General features: G+C 46.4%; 2 protein-coding genes and 1 non-coding gene across 3 annotated transcripts in view; 1 reads left to right on the top strand and 2 right to left on the bottom strand.

The window, feature by feature from the left end:
• Positions 1-2,223, top strand: part of NOTCH3 (notch receptor 3) — a 41,736-nt gene extending 39,513 nt beyond the window's left edge. Inside the window, exon 33 of the mRNA XM_055235504.2 lies at positions 146-2,223. Coding sequence (XP_055091479.1) covers positions 146-1,198 — 1,053 coding nt within the window. The 3' untranslated portion in view covers positions 1,199-2,223. The remainder of the gene's footprint in view (positions 1-145) is intronic.
• An 8,587-nt stretch (positions 2,224-10,810) lies between these two features.
• Positions 10,811-11,669, bottom strand: LOC129459187 (small ribosomal subunit protein uS10m-like). The gene has a single exon (XM_055235573.2). It carries the CDS (start codon positions 11,661-11,663, stop codon positions 11,061-11,063), a length of 603 nt encoding a protein of 200 aa, XP_055091548.1. The 5' UTR covers positions 11,664-11,669; the 3' UTR covers positions 10,811-11,060.
• A 5,833-nt stretch (positions 11,670-17,502) lies between these two features.
• On the bottom strand, positions 17,503-17,614 carry LOC129461308 (U6 spliceosomal RNA). The gene has a single exon (XR_008650464.1). It is a non-coding gene; the product is annotated as a U6 spliceosomal RNA (small nuclear RNA).
• Positions 17,615-19,424: the final 1,810 nt, after the last annotated feature.

The raw sequence follows: 19,424 nt of genomic DNA, 5'->3' as shown, positions 1-19,424 counted from the left end.
CTCCCCCAGCGCAGCCGGGATTTAACCCAGGTCTGTCAAGCTCCAGTGTACAAACTCATAGCTCTTGGGCTGCCCCAAGAGGCTGGAAGACTTTGCTACTGTTAGCTGGGGATTTCGCTGACCTCTGTGGGTTCTGGCCCCCCAGGAGGAGACCCCCCTTTTCCTGGCCGCCCGCGAGGGCAGCTATGAGGCTGCCAAGCTGCTGTTGGACCACTTTGCCAACCGTGAGATCACCGACCACCTGGACAGGCTGCCGCGGGACATAGCTCAGGAGAGACTGCACCAGGACATCGTGCGCTTGCTGGATCAACCCAGTGGGCCCCGCAGCCCGGCCGGTCCCCACGGCCTGGGGCCTCTGCTCTGTCCTCCAGGGGCCTTCCTCCCCAGCCTCAAAGCGGCACAGTCAGGGTCCAAGAAGAGCAGGAGGCCCCCCGGGAAGGCGGGGCTGGGGCCACAGGGGCCCCGGGGGCGGGGCAAGAAGCTGACGCTGGCCTGCCCGGGCCCCCTGGCTGACAGCTCGGTCACGCTGTCGCCCGTGGACTCGCTGGATTCCCCACGGCCTTTCGGTGGGCCCCCTGCTTCCCCTGGTGGCTTCCCCCTTGAGGGGCCCTATGCAGCTGCCACTGCCACTGCAGTGTCTCTGGCACAGCTTGGTGGCCCAGGCCGGACGGGTCTAGGGCGCCAGCCCCCTGGAGGATGTGTACTCAGCCTGGGCCTGCTGAACCCTGTAGCTGTCCCCCTCGATTGGGCCCGGCTGCCCCCACCTGCCCCTCCAGGCCCCTCGTTCCTGCTGCCACTGGCGCCGGGACCCCAGCTGCTCAACCCAGGGACCCCCGTCTCCCCGCAGGAGCGGCCCCCGCCTTACCTGGCAGTCCCAGGACATGGCGAGGAGTACCCGGCAGCTGGGGCACACAGCAGCCCCCCAAAGGCCCGCTTCCTGCGGGTTCCCAGTGAGCACCCTTACCTGACCCCATCCCCCGAATCCCCTGAGCACTGGGCCAGCCCCTCGCCTCCCTCCCTCTCAGACTGGTCTGAATCCACACCCAGCCCGGCCACTGCCACCGGAGCCATGGCCACCACCACTGGGGCACTGCCTGCCCAGCCACTTCCCTTGTCTGTCCCCAGCTCCCTTGCTCAGGCCCAGACCCAGCTGGGGCCCCAGCCGGAAGTTACCCCCAAGAGGCAAGTGTTGGCCTGAGATGCTCGTCAGTTCTTAGATCTTGGGGGGCTAAAGAGACCCCCGTCCTGCCTCCTTTCTTTCTCTGTCTCTTCCTTCCTTTTAGTCTTTTTCATCCTCTTCTCTTTCCACCAACCCTCCTGCATCCTTGCCTTGCAGTGTGACCGAGATAGGTCATCGGCCCAGGGCTTCAGTCTTCCTTTATTTATAATGGGTGGGGGCTACCACCCACCCTCTCAGTCTTGTGAAGAGTCTGGGACCTCCTTCTTCCCCACTTCTCTCTTCCCTCATTCCTTTCTCTCTCCTTCTGGCCTCTCATTTCCTTACACTCTGACATGAATGAATTATTATTATTTTTCTTTTTCTTTTTTTTTTACATTTTGTATAGAAACAAATTCATTTAAACAAACTTATTATTATTATTTTTTACAAAATATATATATGGAGATGCTCCCTCCCCCTGTGAACCCCCAAGTGCCCCCGTGGGGCTGAGTCTGTGGGCCCATTCGGCCAAGCTGGATTCTGTGTACCTAGTACACAGGCATGACTGGGATCCCATGTACCGAGTACACGACCCAGGTATGTACCAAGTAGGCACCCTTGGGCGCACCCACTTGGGCCAGGGGTCAGGGGAGTGTTGGGAGCCTCCTCCCCACCCCATCTCCCTCACTTCACTGCATTCCAGATGGGACGTGTTCCATAGCCTTGCTGGGGAAGGGCCCACTGCCAACTCCCTCTGCCCTAGCCCCACCCTTGGCCACCTCCCTTTGGGAACTAGGGGGCTGCTGGTGGGAAATGGGAACCAGGGGAGATGTATGCATTCCTTTGTGTCCCTGTAAATGCGGGACTACAAGAAGAGGAGCTGCCTGAGTGGTACTTCCTCTTCCTGGTAATCCTCTGGCCCAGCCTCATGGCAGAATAGAGGTATTTTTAGGCTATTTTTGTAATATGGCTTCTGGTCAAAATCCCTGTGTAGCTGAATTCCCAAGCCCTGCATTGTACAGCCCCCCACTCCCCTCACCACCTAATAAAGGAATAGTTAACACTCAGTGTTGTTGGTCTCTGTCTAGGTAAGGTGGGGACTGGTGGCAGCGGGACTTCTATCTCCCCCACCCAGGGCTAACTTGAGCTCCCTTCTTGGGATAAATACATTTGACTTGCCAGTCTACTTATGCTTCCTCTTTTGGCAGATGACTACCAATTGGATTAGTGGTTGTCACCTGACTTAAGCTGAACCAATCAGATTCTTTTGCTCGAGAACTTTCTTTAATGGAGAGGCTAAGAAAGTTGTCAGTTGGTGGAGCTCTTAAGGTCACAATCAGATTTAGAAATATCAGTGGCCAAATTCGAGGTGGTGGGCAAAGAGATGAGCAAACAGGGCAGAAGAATGAAGCTAATATTCAGGGAGAATCAGAAATGAGAGCTCAAATGGCTCCTTGAGGGCTGGGGGGTTATCTCAGCTCCCAATGCTGTATCAATTCCAGTTAATTGAGTGTTCATTCCATTGAGATCAACAGATATTTATTAATTGCTTTCTAAGTGTCTGATCATGGTTCTGCATGAATTTCACTTTTACTTCATGCTCCTTTGGGTTTTGGAGATAACCTTGGACCCATGTAATAAATACTTCTTTACTTGTGCCAGCTTCGGTGGGTTTCTGTTTCTCACAACCAATCGTGCTCCAAGAGAAGGTTCTGTTTACACTGGTGTCTTCAGGAAAGGAGGATAGGATTTGACAGATTCGTTGATTCTGTAAGTTGGAGTGCTCCTGGTTGCAAATGACACAAAAGTTTATTGGCTTAAACAAGAAAGGGGTTTATTAGCTCATATAAATTAAAAGGACCAACTTCAGGGGAGAATTGATCTAGTGGCTCAAATGTGGTCAACAATGGCTCAGTTTCTCTTCATCTCTACAGCTTTCTCTGGGCATCAGTTTCATCTACATGCTCCACATGGCACCCAGTACAACCTTTCTTCCCTACATCATGCAGCTCCAGCCTTCTCTGTGTGTTATCAAGATAGGTGCCATATTGCTCTTTCCAGGGAAGAGAGAAACTTCTAGTATTGTGACTGATTTTTCTTTTCTTTACTTTCTTCCTTTTTTTTTTTTTTTTTTTAAGATAGAGTCTTGTTCTTGTCACCCAGGCTGGAGTGCAATGGCACAATCTTGGCTCACTGCATCCCCTGCCTCTGGGTTCAAGCAATTCTCCTGCCTCAGCCTCCTGAGTAGCTGGGATTACAGGTGTCCACCTCCATGCCCGGCTCATTTTTGTATTTTTAGTAGAGACAGGGTTTCACCATGTTGGCCAGGCTGGTCTCGAACTCCTGACCTCAGGTGATCCATCCACCTTGGCCTCCCAAAGTGCTGGGATTACAGGCATGAGTCACCGCACTCGACCTTGTGGTTGATTTTTCTGTTGACTCCAGTTGGTTCACGTATCCACCCTCTAACCTAAGGTTTCTTAATTTCAGCATTATTGACATTTGGGGCCAAATCATTCTTTGCTGTGGGGAGCTGTCCTGTGCATTGTAGGATATTTAATAGCATCTCTGGTCCCTACCCATTAGCTACCAGCAGCCCCCCTTTCCCACTTGTGACAACCAATATAACATGTCTCCAGACATTGCCAATTGTCATCTGGGAGGCAGAATCACACCTGTTGTTGTCTTAAAGCATGTCTTAAAGTCTCTTCTTTGGAACTACTGGTGTGCTAAATGTAGGGGCAATCAGGTGTGCAGAAGCATGAATTCTGTGGAAGCTTCTAATAAATGTTTACTCCTCTCCCACCCCCTTTAAGCTAAATCTTTGAAGATGAAACAGTCTCTTTTATGTTTGTCTCAACTTTATTTTATGTTTATTCCCTTACCCTCTAACCTGTATTGGGCACCTACTGTGTGCCAACTTCCGGACAAGCTGTTGAGAATAGAATGGTGAATTATATAGGCCCAGTCTCTGCTTTTACGGAATTTCAGGCTAGTTGGGGGATGTATGGGGGGTGCACCCCTGTATCCCCTCGGAGCTTACCATTCTAGTGCTTGCTGACAGCATCTGACTGAATACCTGAGACTCCCCACCTGGGAACTTTCTCTTGTGTGGGGCAGGAGCAACTCTCAACATATGAGGGATGGAAGAGAGATGGTGGATAAATACACCAGCTTCCTCGCCACTCTCTGGGGGAATTCATGGATGTGACCCACAGAGTCTCCCAAAGGATGCTCTTTGGGATTAAGCCCCGGTTGTCCACAGCAGCAACCTACCCTTTCTCATTCCTACTAGAGCTTTCTGGAATGATCTTGTGAATAAATTCCTTGCACTTGAATCATTGGCCCAAGAGAAGTCCATCTTAGCTTTATGCATGAGTAGATTCTTGGGAATAAAAAATAAAATATCTACTGGGGCTTAAGCAAGTTTGGGTATTCTTCTCCCCAAGTGCTGTACAAATGAGGAGAAAGTCATTCTCCCTACCCATTTTGTCCACTCTATCATGCAACCTTGGCTTTATGTCAACAGAATATTGAAGAAGAGTGCCCCACAGGGGGAACCCACTTTCGTACCTGGTGGAGCTGACTTATTTGTAAGCACATGTGAGACTCATCCACACTGGGAGCTCCCTGGAATGACTGCAGAAAGGATGTTAGGTTGAGGACTAGGAAGCCTGCATTGGTGATTGAGGAAAATTAACTAATGAGATTCAAAGATTCAGATGTATGTGATTTCATTGGCATGCATAAGTTGGGAAGGGTTGGGGACTTTAGAATTGACATCCTAGTTCATTTCTTGACTGAGAGGACAATGATAAAACAGCTGAGTGCCTGCTTTTTGCCTTCAGATCTGCACTCATCTTCATCGACTCTTCTCTGTGCTCTGGGAGAATGACCCAGGTAGATGGCATCAATGGGTTTCCTTACTCTCTGGCTTCCACTTGGGTTTGGCCAGTGAGAGACACAGGTGAGGAATTAGAGGGTGGAATGTATTTGTCTCCCTGGCTACCTGCCTGCAGGGTACCTGCAGTGCTCTCTCTCCAGCTACCTACCCTCTGTGGGTCTGGGTTATTGTTTCCTCTGCTTGGCCCTTTTGTCCTAGAAGCGATAAAGGCTCTCCACCATTGTGAGCCCCAAGGTATAGTAACATTCCTTGCCTACATTCTGCGCATGCCTCATCTGTCTAGCATGTCAATCATTTATCTATTATCTATCTATGTCTATCATCTATCGTTTATCTTTCATCCATCTATATCCATCTTATGCTTCTCTGTCCTCTGTTGTCTATTTATATCTATGAATCTTTCTATTTTTCTATCATCTATCATTTATCTATCTCTCTATCCATCTACCAATCTTTCTTCTTCTTCTTTTTTTTTTTTTGAGACAGAGTCTTGCTGTATCGCCCAGGCTGGAGTGCAGTGGTGTGATCTCAGCTCACTGCAAACTCCGCCTCCCAGGTTCACGCCATTCTCCTGCCTCAGCCTCCCAAGTAGCTACAGGCGCCCACCACCGTGCCTGGCTAATTTTTTGTATTTTTAGTAGAGACAGGGTTTCACCGTGTTAGCCAGGATGTTCTAGATCTCCTGACCTCATGATCTGCCCGTCTCGGCCTCCCAAAGTGCTGGGATTACAGGCGTGAGCCACCACGCCCAGCCTCATCTTTTTTTTTTTTTTTTTTGAGATGGAGTTTCACTCTTGTTGCCCAGGCTGGAGTGCAATGGCATGATCTCGACTCACCGCAACCTCCGCTTCCTGGGTTCAAGCAATTCTCCTGCCTTAACCTCCTGAGTAGCTGGGATTACAGGCATGTGCCACCACGCCTGGCTAATTTTTGTATTTTTAGTAGAGATGGGGTTTCTTCATGTTGGTCAGCCTGGTCTCAAACTCCCGACCTCAGGTGATCCACCAGCCTCAGCCTTCCAAAGTGCTGGGATTACAGGCGTGAGCCACTGTGCCTGGCCTAATTTTTGTATTTTTAAGTAGAGACAGGGTCACCATGTTGGCCAGGCTGGTCTTGAAGTCCTGACCTTATGATCCACCCGCCTTGGCCTCCCAATGTGCTGGGATTACAGGCATGAGCCACTGCACCCAGCCTTATCTGAGCTTTTCAAAGCCTCTATAGACAGCTCATTCCCTAGCTTTTGGTTTAGTCTATTTGTCTCAACTGTCACTCACTGCCTCAGGCATCCATAAAGCTAAAATACCTTCCTGCAGCTGCTGTCAAGAAAGGACCCCCAGGGAGAAGGCTTTTTGCATGGTTTATCTCAGAGCCAGGTCAAATACAGAGAGCTTTGCCAGTGGGATCTTGCGGGGAACCATTAGCTTGGTAAATAATGACAATTCTTGGCCGGGCTCAGTGGCTCACACCTGTAATCCCAGCACTTTGGGAGGCCGAGGTGGGCAGATCATTTCAAGTCAGGAGTTTGAGACCAGCTTGGCCAACATGGTAAAACCCTGTCTCTACTAAAAATACAAAAATTAGCCAGGCGTGGTGATGCATGCCTGTAATCTCAGCTACTTGGGAGGCTGAGGCAGGAGAATTGCTTGAACCTGGGAGGCAGAGGTTGCAGTGAGCTGAGATTGCACCACTGCACTCCAGCCTGGGTGACAGAGAGACAGACTCCATCTCAATAAATAAATAAATAAATAAAATTTAAAAAAAATGACAATTCTTTGGGAATGAGGCTTGAAAGGGCTTTAGCTCTGTTTTGCTTTCTCTGGTGGATGCCAGGCTGCACCAGAGTTTGGGCTGGTATTTTTCAAGACGACCATGGAGCTGGAGAGTGGGGGAGAAGACCAGAGATGTTAAAATGTCAATGAGTATGCCGTTCTCACTGATATTCAGTAATTTTTTGAATACATTTTCTCTGAGTTGCTGCAAGCCTTTAGTTAAATTCTAGAATTCCCAAAAATTTAGTCTAACAATTTTTTCTAGCTTTTTCATTCTTTATGGAAGACATAATTTATGGAGGTCCTTACTCTGACATTTTTTCTGACATTCCACCTCACATTGGTTGATGACTGATTGTTGGATTATGCATCTGGAGCTCAGAGTGGATGGCTGATCTAAGATGTAGATTTGGGGAATATTGGTAAGGAAGTGGTATTTAAAACCATATGATTGTACTAATCAGAGAGAAGAGAGTCAAGGTTGAAGCCATGAGCTGCTTCAATATCAGAACAGTAAAAGTACAGAAAGAGAGTGACAAAGAATGGTCAGAAATGAAGTGCACAAACCACATGCAGCAGATGGTGTCAGTCCCCTGCCTGCATCCACTTTCTCTGACCACTTCACTGCATATTGGCCTGATTTCCAACACTCGATGCTTGCATCTATTTGTCTGAGGGCTTTCTCGGGACATTAAAGCTTACTCCATCCACATGTACAGCAGGACAGGAGTACTGAATAATTAATGCACTCAGGAGCAACCCTCAACAATTACCAGTTGGAGTGGGCGTATACATACCTCAGCTCCCTTACCCCTCTGCAGTGAATGTTCTATGCTGCCACCCAGAGGTCTCCAGTGGGATTGACCCCAGTTGCTTACAGGAATAACTTACTTGATAAGACATGCTTTATAAACTTCCTTCTGTTCCTACTTTCACTTCTTCAGATCTAGGATCACCTCCCAAATAAACTTACTTCCACTAGAATCCTTGTCTCAGAGTCTGTGTCTGGGGGAAACCCAAACTATGCAGGCTTTTTGGCATAGATTGGGTACACAGAATCATGACTCTGTATTCATCAGCTAGGGAGAGATAAGAAGGTCTAGGACTGAGCCCTGGGGAATTATCATATTAGGGGTCGGAAGAGGAGGAGACTAAGGAAGAGTGGCTAGAGAAAAAGCATATACCATGAAAGGAAAGAGAAAGGAGCATTGCAAGGAACAGATTTATCATCTAAGTTTAATGCTTCTGGAGAAAGGAATTAAGATGAGGCCAGGTCCAAGACAGCTCACAGGCTAACAGGGGACAGAGGAACACAGACAATATGAAGAGAAAACCCAGGACATCTGGTAGCCCAGATACTGCATATGACTAGCTTGGGGGTTCTTATGGAAGGCTTCCTGGAGAAGGTGATGCTGGTGGTGTGTTTTTAGGAAAAGTAGGAGTGAGTGTTGTTATGAGTGGAGCAATGGCTGTATTTAGAAGTAGAGGAGGTGGCAGGGGTCATATCACAACGGTCTTGGATGTGAAGATGGAGGAATTTTACACTTTGAGAGCAATGGGGAACCATGGAAGGTGCTTGCATAGAGGAAGAGCGCAGCTTGAGTTTTCTGTCCTGGGGTCAGTGCGGAGGTCAGACTGGAGGGAGTTGACACGGCAGGTTCTTAAAACAGGTAAGAATAATGCAGTCCTGAGTTGGGGTGGAGGTGAGGGGATAGAGAGAATTTTGAGGGGAAGAATGCTGATTTGGTAATTAATGGTCTAGGGAAGGAGGGATGGAGAAGGCTGAGGTCACCAAGAGATGTTAAACCTGGGCAACATCGGTAGAACAACATCAAATGATCCACTCTTTCCTCCCTCTCTTGAGGGCAGGGCCTGGGGGTGCATTTCCTAAGGAAGCAGTCTTGCCTAGCGCGGCATTAGGAGCGCGGCCTAGGAGCATTAATGAATGCTCTGCCATTCATTAATGAATTTCTGCTTGTCATCCACAAAAAGAAATGGTAATTAGTCCTTTTCCCGCTCTGTGCATTCAGGGTCTGTGGGCTTAGGAAGCTGACCCAGGGGTCTTGAGTTTCCTGGAGGGAAAAACCCCTCAGGGTGCCACCTGCCTGAGCTCCATGGGACTTGTTAGTGTTCAGGGAGCCTGTGGGATGGCAGCTCTAGGGACCCTCAGCATAACAGGAGCTGTGTCCTCAGCCCCTCCCTTTTTAGGTGGTGAACAGAGCGATGCCAGCGGGCACTGCAGGAGCCTCCCTTGGCAATGGTGAGTGTGAATTCAGAGGTTTTCCTGGCTGAAGGAGCCACCCCGGCCCATCCCTGGCCTTAAGGTTCAGATCTACAAATAAGTGCAGAGAGAGAAACTGTAGAGGGACGACGCTAACCCAGAAAAGGCTGAGCAGTGACACACTTGGATGGAGTTTCCTAGAAAGGTGTTCAGTCTGTTTTTTGCCGACTACAAAGCATGGGCTGGAGGAGAATATGAGATTTTCCCAGAAAGGAAAGGAGGCGCATCTGGGGGAACCAAAAGGGGACCCCTAAAAAGTCACACACATGCAGACACAGCATCATGGTGTGAACAGGTGTGCAAGCAGACAGGGAAGATGTGGGGTGTGGACACGCATGTGCCCTAGAGTCTCATGAGTGCACACACGCACACACGCACACACGCACACACAGAGTCATTTAGGGTGGGGCTGAAAGGGGAGGAGAAGGGCCTTTGGGGGTCTTCCTGATGAGAAGAAAGAGGAAAAGTAAAGACTCCAGACCCCAATCCCATGCATTCCTCGGCTTCCCAGCTCCAGACAGCTCTCAGGAGTGTCACCTGGTCCCCTCTTCCTTGCACTGTGGAGGTGGCATCGGCTTGGTCCCTGAACTCAGCACCAACTGGTTCCCTGTAACTCTCTCACTAAGCAAGCAACCAGCGTGGACGCTCTCAAAGGGTGCAATTTTCGTGGGCTCCAGGTAGGCAAATAAAGAATATTCTACTACTGTAAATTGACCTCCTTTTGGGTCAGGCCTGGAATCTGGACATATTGCGGCAAAGTCAGTCATAACTCCTCAGCTGTTGCAGAGTTAATGTTCAGCCACATTTGGGATTGATGTCCTCCTTTCTTCTTCCTTCTGTCCGGGGTGGGTTCTGATGGTTGGGGCAGATGCCACCTCCAAGATGAGATTGGAGAGGGGCCAGGTTGTTGGTTTGAGAGCTCTAGGCACTGTGGGTCCCCACCCCCAGCAATCCTGAGATGCACAGAGTCCTCGCTGAACTCCAGGTGAGCTGGCCCTGCCCCTATCCCCCAGTGTGTCTCTGCCAGCTCCTCCAGCTCTTTCTGTGAACCTACTTCTGTTTTTAAAACAATAATTTTTTTTTTTTTTTTTTTTTTGAGACAGAGTCTCACTCTTGTTGCCCAGGCTGGAGTGCAATGGTGCGATCTCAGCTCACTACAAACTCCGCCTCCTGGGTCAAGTGATTCTCCTGTCTCAGCCTCCCGAGTAGCTGGGATTACAGGCGTGTGCCACCACACCTGGCTAATTTTTGTATTTTTGGTAGAGATGGGGTTTCACTATGTTGTCCATGCTGGTCTTGAACTCCTGATCTCAGGTGATCCACCTACCTCGGCTTCCCAAAGTGCTGGGATTACAGGAGTGGGTCACTGTGCCCAGCCGAAAATATAATTTTTAATTAAAAATATTTAAATATTTTTTCAATGAATACATGAATGAATGGAAATGGTTAAGGTTTTTTTTTTTTTTTTTTTTTTTTTTGAGACAAGATCTCGCTCTGTTACCCAGGCTGGAGTGTAGCGGCATGATCACAGCTCACTGCAGCCTCAATCTCCTAGGCTCAAGCAATTCTTTTTTTTTTTTTTTTTGAACACTTCAAGCACTTAATTTCAGATGCATCAACTGACATAAATTAAAAATGGTACAAACTAATAATTGAACACCAGTAGCATAACAAAATAGAATTTTCACTCTTTCCGCTTTGAGTCAAAGTGGTTTGCTCATGTTTGTTGAAATCAAAACTGAAACAATGACATGTATAAAAAGAATAGATAAAAGTGGTTCTTCCATTAAAGTTCCATTCCCTGCTCTCAGCTGATGAGGGCACGAGAACTCAATGGAGCAGTTAGGGCGGACTCAAATCATCTCAGCTGGAAGCACTCTCCACTTAAACATACTCATCTGGCCCACCCTCATTTCAAATTCAGGCAAAAATGGCCTCCCTGAGGCTTTATGGCTTGCTTGCTTCTTTTTCTTCTGATAGTGTTTCCCAGATTGGCTCCTTGATGTGTTCTGGTAACTGTTCTAATTGTGTCTTTGTTACTTCCATAGCAACCCCTTCAGGTAAGTTTCGCTGAATATATTCCAAGTAGACATCTGCTGTGCTTCCAGTTAGATGTTCTAACTCTAAACATCTGTAAAGTGTTCTCATTTCATACTGAACTCTGTGCTTCTTGTAAATACGCACTGATTTGAGAAGAATAAATCTCTCTGTTTTCCTTGGAGGTTCTTGTACTTTAATAGAGATACCAAGTTCTTTAGCAGCAAGCACAGCAAAATATTCATAACTGTCCAGTACAGCCTTATCGTGACCTTTCACTAAAACCGACAGGCGCTTATATAATGTGTCTAGTTCATCAGAGATTGTTATCACAGGTTTGGTCAAATCCTTTGGAACATCAACGTGTAGGTTTGAAAACTGTACCCACTTCATATAGGTAAGAAGAAAGCCACCATTTTTGGCTGTATTGCCCTTAGAAGTGTTTACAGAAAAATTCCCCAATCCCTGCCAGAGGCGCCGGCCCACGGCCCCGAACCCTGTCCGCGCCGCCATCTTGCCGGTCCCCGGCTCAAGCAATTCTTCCACCTCAGCCTCCAAAGTAGCTGGGACCACAAGTGCACACCACTGCATCTGACTTATTTGTTTATTTATTTAATTTTTTTTGAGATGGAGTCTCACTCTCTTGCCCAGGTTGGAGTGCAGTGCCATAATCTCAGCTCACTGCAACCTCCGCCTCCCGGGTTGAAGTGATTCTCCTGCCTCAGCCTCCCAAGTAGCTGGGATTACAGGCATGTGCCACCGCCCAGCTAACTTTTGTATTTTTAGTAGAGACAGGGTTTCACCATGTTGGCCAGGCTGGTCTTGAACGCCAGATCTCAAGTGATCTGCCTGCCTTGGCCTCCCAAAGTGCTGGGATTACAGGCATGAGCCACCATGCCCAGCCTGTCTCTAAACTCACTTCTAACCCATCAAGAAATTCATGGGGCTTCATCTTCACAACCCATCCAGATGGGCAACTCCTCACCACCTCCATGTGCCCACTGTGGCCAGCCCACTTCCATGGGCCCATGTGGTCCACACTGGTCCAATTATCATCGGTCTGGACCGGCCTAGTCACCTCTTAACCTGGTGTGTCCAACGTCTCACGCACACTGTTTTCCCATAGCCACCAGAGGGCGCCTGGGAACACCTGAGTCTGAGGATGTCCCTCCTCTGCTTAGAACCCTCCACAGTCCCACCTCACTAGGAGTAAATGCCAAGTCCTCCCCTTGACCTACAAGGCCTACACAACATCCCTCTGTCGCCTCCCTGTCCTCACCTGCTCCCTCTCCCTCACTCTCTCTCCCTCACCATTCCTCCTTGCTGCTTCTATACCAGGCATGGTGCAGCCACAGGGCGTTTGCACATACTGTTGCCTCTACCTAGAAAGCTTTCCTCCGTCTTGACTCATTCCCTCATTGTTTTTCAATTGTGAGTTCGGGGTCTTTGCCTGGCTGGAGAAGCCATCCCGATCCATCTCTAGCCTAGAGCTGAGATCAGAAAATTGGGCAGTCAAGGAAGGAGAAATTCTGAGCTGACCGTGATTAAACATCAACAAGGACTTTTCTGACCATCCCATTAACAATGGCAACTGTCCCCTGATTTCCCAATTCTTCCTTTAAGTCCTCTTTCCTGTTTCTAGCACTTAGCTCTGATGTAACTCACTTGTTGAGTTATCCTGTTTGTGGCTTTTTGCCCAGCTGCCTCCCCTAGTACCTTCTGCTCCTCCAGGGCAGGGATCTCTGCCCATTTAGTTCCCTGCTGTGTCCTCATGCCCTTAGCAGCACCTGGCACAGAGGAGCTGTTCATGAAGACATGTGGAATGAAAGGTGAGCCGCTGAAACTCACAGTCCGGAAAGCACAGCCTCCAGAGACAGGCTTAAATCCTGCTAAAATCCTGATGCCAGGACTGAGAATGTGAGCAAATTAAACCTGCTATACTCTGCCTCTCAAGCAGTGCAGAGCAGAGCATAAGAATCCCAGGTGTTCTCATAAGAAGTTAGAGACCGGCCGGGTGTGGTGGCTCACGCCTGTAATCCCAGCACTTTTGGAGTCCAAGGCAGGCAGATCACCTGAGGTCAGGAGTTTGAGACCAGCCTGGCCCATGGCCAACATGGCGAAACCCCGTCTGTACTAAAAATACAAAAAATTAGCCAGGTGTGGTGGTAGGCACCTGTAATCCCAGTTACTTGGTAGGCTGAGGCAAGAGAATTGCTTGAACCCAGAGGCAGAGGTTGCAGTGAGCCGAGACTGCACCACTGAACTCCAGCCTGGGTGACAGAGCGAGACTCAGCCTCAAAAAAAAAAAAAGAAGTTAGAGACGAAAAGATTCCTAACACTGTCAGGGCATCTTCCTACTACCCATGACTTCACAAGATCAGTCTCCACTTTCATATATAAAGCTCAGAGGAGCAAAATTAGCTGACCAAGGTCACCCTGTTCCTGGTAAGGCACCAGCATTCAAATCTAGGCTTGCGAAATTACAGAGCTCTACTTGGTATTGCTGCTGGTCACTGAGGGGCTGTCCTTGAGCATGATATTTCTGCTGTAGGTAATGGGCATTTTCTTTTGCAGGTAGTGATCTTCTCATCACGGGAGGCAAGCAAGTGGAGGCAGGATAATTGTGGTAGGGGACACTCTTACACTGAGCAAATATCGAGGGGGGTTTCCTTTCCAATTCCCTTCCATATGACACCCAAGAGGGGGCTGACTTATACGTGAAGGGAGCCTGTGATAATACCTCAAGGGGTCTCTTCCACGGGCACTTGCTCTTCAGATTATTTCTTAAAACTTTAATTACAAATGATAGCCGGGCTTGATGGCAGGTAGATGCCTGTAATCCTAGCTACTGTGGAGGCTAAGGCAGGAGAATCATTTGAATCCGGGAGGTAGAGGTTTCAGTGAGTTGAGATTGCACCGCTGCACTCCAGTCCAGCCTGGGGGAAAGAGTGAGACTGTATTTCAAATAACAGAACAGAACAGAACAGAACAGAACAGAACAGAACAGAACAGAACAGAACAGAACAGAACAGCTTTGGTTACAAATGGCTTTAGCATGTTTTGCATTGTTTATCTCAACCCTTGGCTTCCTCTGTCAAAATAGATTGATTAAACAGGAAAAGACTTTATCAAGAGAAAAAAAATTCCTCTAAGAAATGTTATTTCTTCTATTGATACCAACTAGCAATTGATGTAGAAAATTTGGGAAATTCAAAAAAGTATAAAGAATGTATGCAAATGTCATCACAGAATTTTTACTGTTTCATATCCCATTCTCACACAACCCATGTATGAGAATTCTTCCCATGTTGTTATCTATTCTCAAAGATATGACTTTAATAATGTCTTATTATTTTTGTGCTTTATATCTTTTTCAATTAGAGTGTCAGTATTTTGTTTTACCCTTGTTTGTAAGGGCATTTCGACTATAAAATACTTAGGTCATGTTCTCTTTAAACATTTAAATAATGCAATTATGAACATTCCTATATATCTAAGTGCAGTTATTTTTCAATGAGAAAAATCTAGAGGTGAAATTATCTAGACAGACACATAATAATTCTATGTATTTATGGAGTACAGTTTGATGTTTCAATCCATGTATACATTATATCATAATGAAATCAGGGTCATCTGCTGATTTTATACTGGGGTATTAGAGGACCACTGTTGGCCTTGGGCAAGAGGGACTCTGCCCTGGCACTGATGCATCTGAAGACTCTACTCTGACCCTGTTCTGTCCTACCCCATCCCAAGGGGTGAAGAGTTTACAAAGTCAGGAGTATGTGTTTACCTTGAGCTTGCACCTCATTGTAGATGATGCTCTACAAGACCCTAGAATTCCCTGCCCAGGTGGCTCCAAGCCATTAGCAGGGCCAAAAGGTAGGACTTCTTTCTTCTGATACGAACCACACTGCTGGCGTGTATTTCCTTAGGTGTGGTTAAGCAGTGGTGTAGTTAAGGAGGGTGTAGCTGCATCTTGAACGTGCATGGTTGGGATATCTGTACACATACACACAAGGCCCCTTGCAGTGCTAAGTGGCACCTGGGGTGGGAAGAGAAGGGGATAGGACATGGGCTAGAAACTAGCACACAGGTACTCTCCACAGCATCACATTCGGGAGTGGAACTCTAAAGAGTCCAGAAATCCTAAATTGAATTCTGTTTTTTCATGTCATTATGAAGGCTGTCTGTCAGTGTGATGAGTTAGAGCATATTTTACTTAACTGTTTATTAGCTTTACTTTTAACTTTAAATAATCAGTCACATGGTATATGGGTCTTTATTTGAGCTCCATGAATGTTGGGGAGTGGTCCTATACATTTTCCTTTCCCTTCCCTTCCTTCGTCTTTCTTCCTTTCTTTGTCTTTCTTCCTTTCTTTCTGTTTCTTCCTTTCTTTCCCTCCCTCCCTCCCTCTCTTCCTTCCTTCTTTCCTTCCTTCCTTCCTTCCTTCCTTCCTTCCTTCCTTCCTTCCTTCCTTCCTTCCTTCCTTTCTCTCTTTCTCTCTTTTTCTTTCTTCTTTCTTTCTCAGGGTCTCTCTCTGTCACCTAGGCTGGAGTGCAGTGGTGCAATCGTGGCTTACTGTAGTTTTGATCTCCTGGTCTCAAGTGATCCTCCCTTCTCAGCCTCCAGAGTAGCTGGGACTACAAGCACGTGCTATTGTGGCTGGCTAATATATATATATATTTTTTTTTGTAGAGATGAACTTTCACCATGTTGCTCAGGCTGGTCTCAAACTCTTGGGCTCAAGAGATCTGCCTGTCTTGGCCTCTCAAAAGTGTTGGGATTGCAGGCATGAGTCATTGTGCCTGGCTCACATTTTTCTTAATTTGTAAGAGGTAAACATTTATCACAGCTTTGTTCTAGTTTGTGGTTTGCCTATAACTTTGTTTCAATTTAACAATGTTTTGTCATGTTAAGTAATTATACTTCTTAAATAGTCATATCTCATTATTTTTTCACTGTTAAGTCTTCCCTGTTATTGAGTTTCTATCACGGTCTCTATAAAGGGTTCTGTTCTTCTCTTTGATGTTGTTTACTTCACCATAAAAAGGCCTGTTTCAGACATATTTAGGGCATGTCTGCCAGTATGCTTTTTATTAGATCTGGATTTTTTTTTCTTTTCTTTTCTTTTTTTGTTTTTGAGATGGAGTCTTGCTCTGTTGCCCAGGCTGAAGTGCAATGGCTTGATCTCAGCTCACTGCAACCTTTGCCTCCTGGGTTCAAGTAATTCTTCTGTCTCAGCTTCCTGAGTAGCTGGAAATACAGGCGTGTGCCACCACACTCGGCTATTTTTAGTAGAGATGGGGTTTCACCACATTGGCCAGGTTGGCCTCAAACTCCTGACCTTGTGATCTGCCTGCCTTGGCCTCCCAAAGTGCTGGGGTTGCAGGCATGAGCCATCGCTTTGGGCCTGGATCTGGATTTCTTAAGTGGAGTCTGAGTTTCTTGGCTTGGGGTTTCATTTTACTTCAGTTTCTGAAGATTTGAAGTAAGGCTTCCTACTTTTTCATGGCATGAATCCCTCAGGGAATATGTGTTTTATACATTTGTGTTTTCCATTGTTGGGTGCATATATATTTACAATTGCTGTATCCTGTTACTGAATTGATCCCTTTATCATTATATAATGTTTTTCTTTGTTTCTTTATAGTTTTTTATTTAAAGTTTATTTTCTTTTCCTGACATAAAGATTGTAATTCCTGCTCTTTTTTGGCTTCCCTTTGAGTGGATTATATTTTTCTTTCTTTTCTTTTTCTTTTTTTTTTTGAGATGGAGTCTTGCTTTGTTGCCCAGGCTGGAGTGCGGTGGCGCGATCTAGACTCACTGCAACCTCTGCCTCTGGGTTCAAGTGATTCTCCTGCCTCAGCCTCCTTAGTAGCTGGGATTACAGGCACACGCCACCATGTCCGGCTAATTTTTGTACTTTTAGTAGAGATGGGGTTCCACTATGTTGGCCAGGCTGGTCTTGAATGCCTACCTCAAGTGATCTGCTCACCTTGGCCTCCCAAAGCATTGGATTACAGATGTGAGCCACCATGCCCAGCCCTAGAATATCTTTTTCCATCCCATCTCTTTCATTCTGTGTTTCTTACAGGTGAATTAAGTCTCTTGTAGGCAGCACATGATTGGGTGCCTCTTTCTATCTATTCCTTCACCCCATGTTTTTTGATGGAGAATGTAATTCATGTCCATTCAAGGTAATTGTTGACAGGTGAGGACTTACTATTGCCATTTTGCTGATTATTTTCTAGTTATTTTATGTATTCTTTTTGTTTCTTCCTCATTTACTTTCTTTTCTTAGCACTTAAATGCTTTATTCTAGGGGTATGTTTTGATTTCTTCCTTTTAAAATAAGTTTTATGTTGGGATGCTTCAAGAATGTGCATGTCATCTTTGTGCAGGGGCCACGATCATCCCTGTATCATTCCAGTTCTAGTATATGTGCTGCCAAAGTGAACACTGACTCCTTCCTTTTCATTTGTTGTGTATCTATTATAGGCCTTTGCTTTGTGCTTGCCATGAGGCTTGCAAAATACATCTTATAGTGTTAAAAGATTATTTTAAGATGATAACCACTTAACTTTGATCACAGAAATAAAATATCTCTACACTCTTACTCCTACTTTGTATCAAACTTTTCATTTAGGTTATTATGTTTTTTTCTTTGTAGGATTTCTATTTGTGCTTTTAATTGTTTCTACTTCTTTGCCAAACTTCTAATTTTGTTGATAAAGTTTTTTCAAATTTCATTTAATTTTCTATCTGTATTTTCTTTTAGGCTCTTGAACTTTTAGAGAATCATTGTGAATTCATTTTCAGTCATTTTATAGATTACCTTTTCTTCTGGGTCTGTTACTGGAGCTTTATTATTTTTTTCTAATAGTGTTATGTTTCCTTGTTTTTTTCTTTTTATTTGTTTGTTTTTTAAAACATCAACCTGTGTCCTATGTAGTTGCTTTTACATTTGAGGAGATAGCCATCTTTTCCAGTCTTTGCAGGTGCAATTTGGTTGTGATAGACCTTTATTACTTAGTTTAGTTTGGAATTCTGGATGGGCTGGCTCGTTGAAACTCCAGACAGGCAGACTTTGCTGTGGGGTTCTCTAACTGGGCTGAGTTGCTTCCTGTTCTCTGAGGTTGAGTGGTATTTCTGAATGTGCTCCACAGTCTGGTAAGGGCACCTGGCTGGACTCTGCCATCATGTGGGGCTGCTGGCTGGGCTCTGCAATTGTCTCTGATCAGGCATGGTTGGATGTTGTTTTCCCTGGCTGGGTGGTAATGCTGTCAGGAACAATAACATGAACCATGTTTCTTGCACATGATGCTGTTTGCTAGTTTCTATGGTGTGGCAAGTGTAGTAAGCCATTCTTGGCATTGCTATAAAGAAATACCTGAGACTGAGTAATTCATGAGGAAAAGAGGTTTAATTGGCTAAGAGTGCTGCAGGCTGTACAGGAAGCATGGTGCCAGCATGCTTCATGGTGTCATCTGCTTTGCTTCTGGAGAGGCCTCAGGAAGCATTACTCATGATGAAAGGCAAAATGGGAGCAGGCAATTCACATAACAAAAGCAGGAGCAAGAGAGAGAGAGTGGGGTGGAATAGTTCCACACTTTTAAATGACCAGATCTTGCAAGAACTCACTCACTATTGTGAGGACAGCACCAAGCCGTGAAGGATCTGCCTCCATGACCCAAACACCTCCCACTAAGCCCCACCTCCAACATTAGGGATTATAATTCAACATGAGATTTGGGTGGGGACAAATATCCTAACCATATCGGCACTTCTGCTGGTGGGGATGCAGAGCAAGCACCAAAACCCATGAACTGGTTCCTGTGAGCCCCTTGGCCGCTGTTCTTTGACCCAGCTGATCCCTGGTGTCCAGCCATGCCGGCATTCTCAACATTTCAAGTGGGACGAGATAGGAGCAAGCTACCCGCGAAGCATCCCAGAATGACGGAGAAGCTGAATGTTCACTTCCAACTCATCCCTTCTACTGCAAAAACCATGCGTCCAGGAGAACTCTCAGCATATGGTGTCCTGCTGGCCTCAGGGAGGGACAGTGTAGTCAGAGAAAACCATTCCTCTTACTGTTTCACCATGAATTTTTTTTTTTTTTTGATTCTTCAATCCAAGGGGGCATCTCAGCCTCACTCCTAAGGTCTTGATATTAATGATAGAATTCTTGACTTTGAACAGTTGCCAGCAATTTCCAGTAGCTGAAGGAAGTAAAGGCAGAAAACTTCTATTCCATAATCTTGCTGACCTCG

This window comes from Symphalangus syndactylus, chromosome 13 (genome assembly GCF_028878055.3).
Source record: "Symphalangus syndactylus isolate Jambi chromosome 13, NHGRI_mSymSyn1-v2.1_pri, whole genome shotgun sequence".
In the NCBI taxonomy this organism is placed as follows: domain Eukaryota; kingdom Metazoa; phylum Chordata; class Mammalia; order Primates; family Hylobatidae; genus Symphalangus; species Symphalangus syndactylus.
Note: the sequence above shows the minus strand (reverse complement) of the source record. Positions and strands in the feature narration are given on the sequence as shown.

What these genes read in the sequence shown, in the direction of transcription:
- LOC129459187 (XM_055235573.2), bottom strand. Translation starts at nt 11,663, where the DNA reads ATGGCGGCGCGGACAGGGTTCGGGGCCGTGGGCCGGCGCCTCTGGCAG.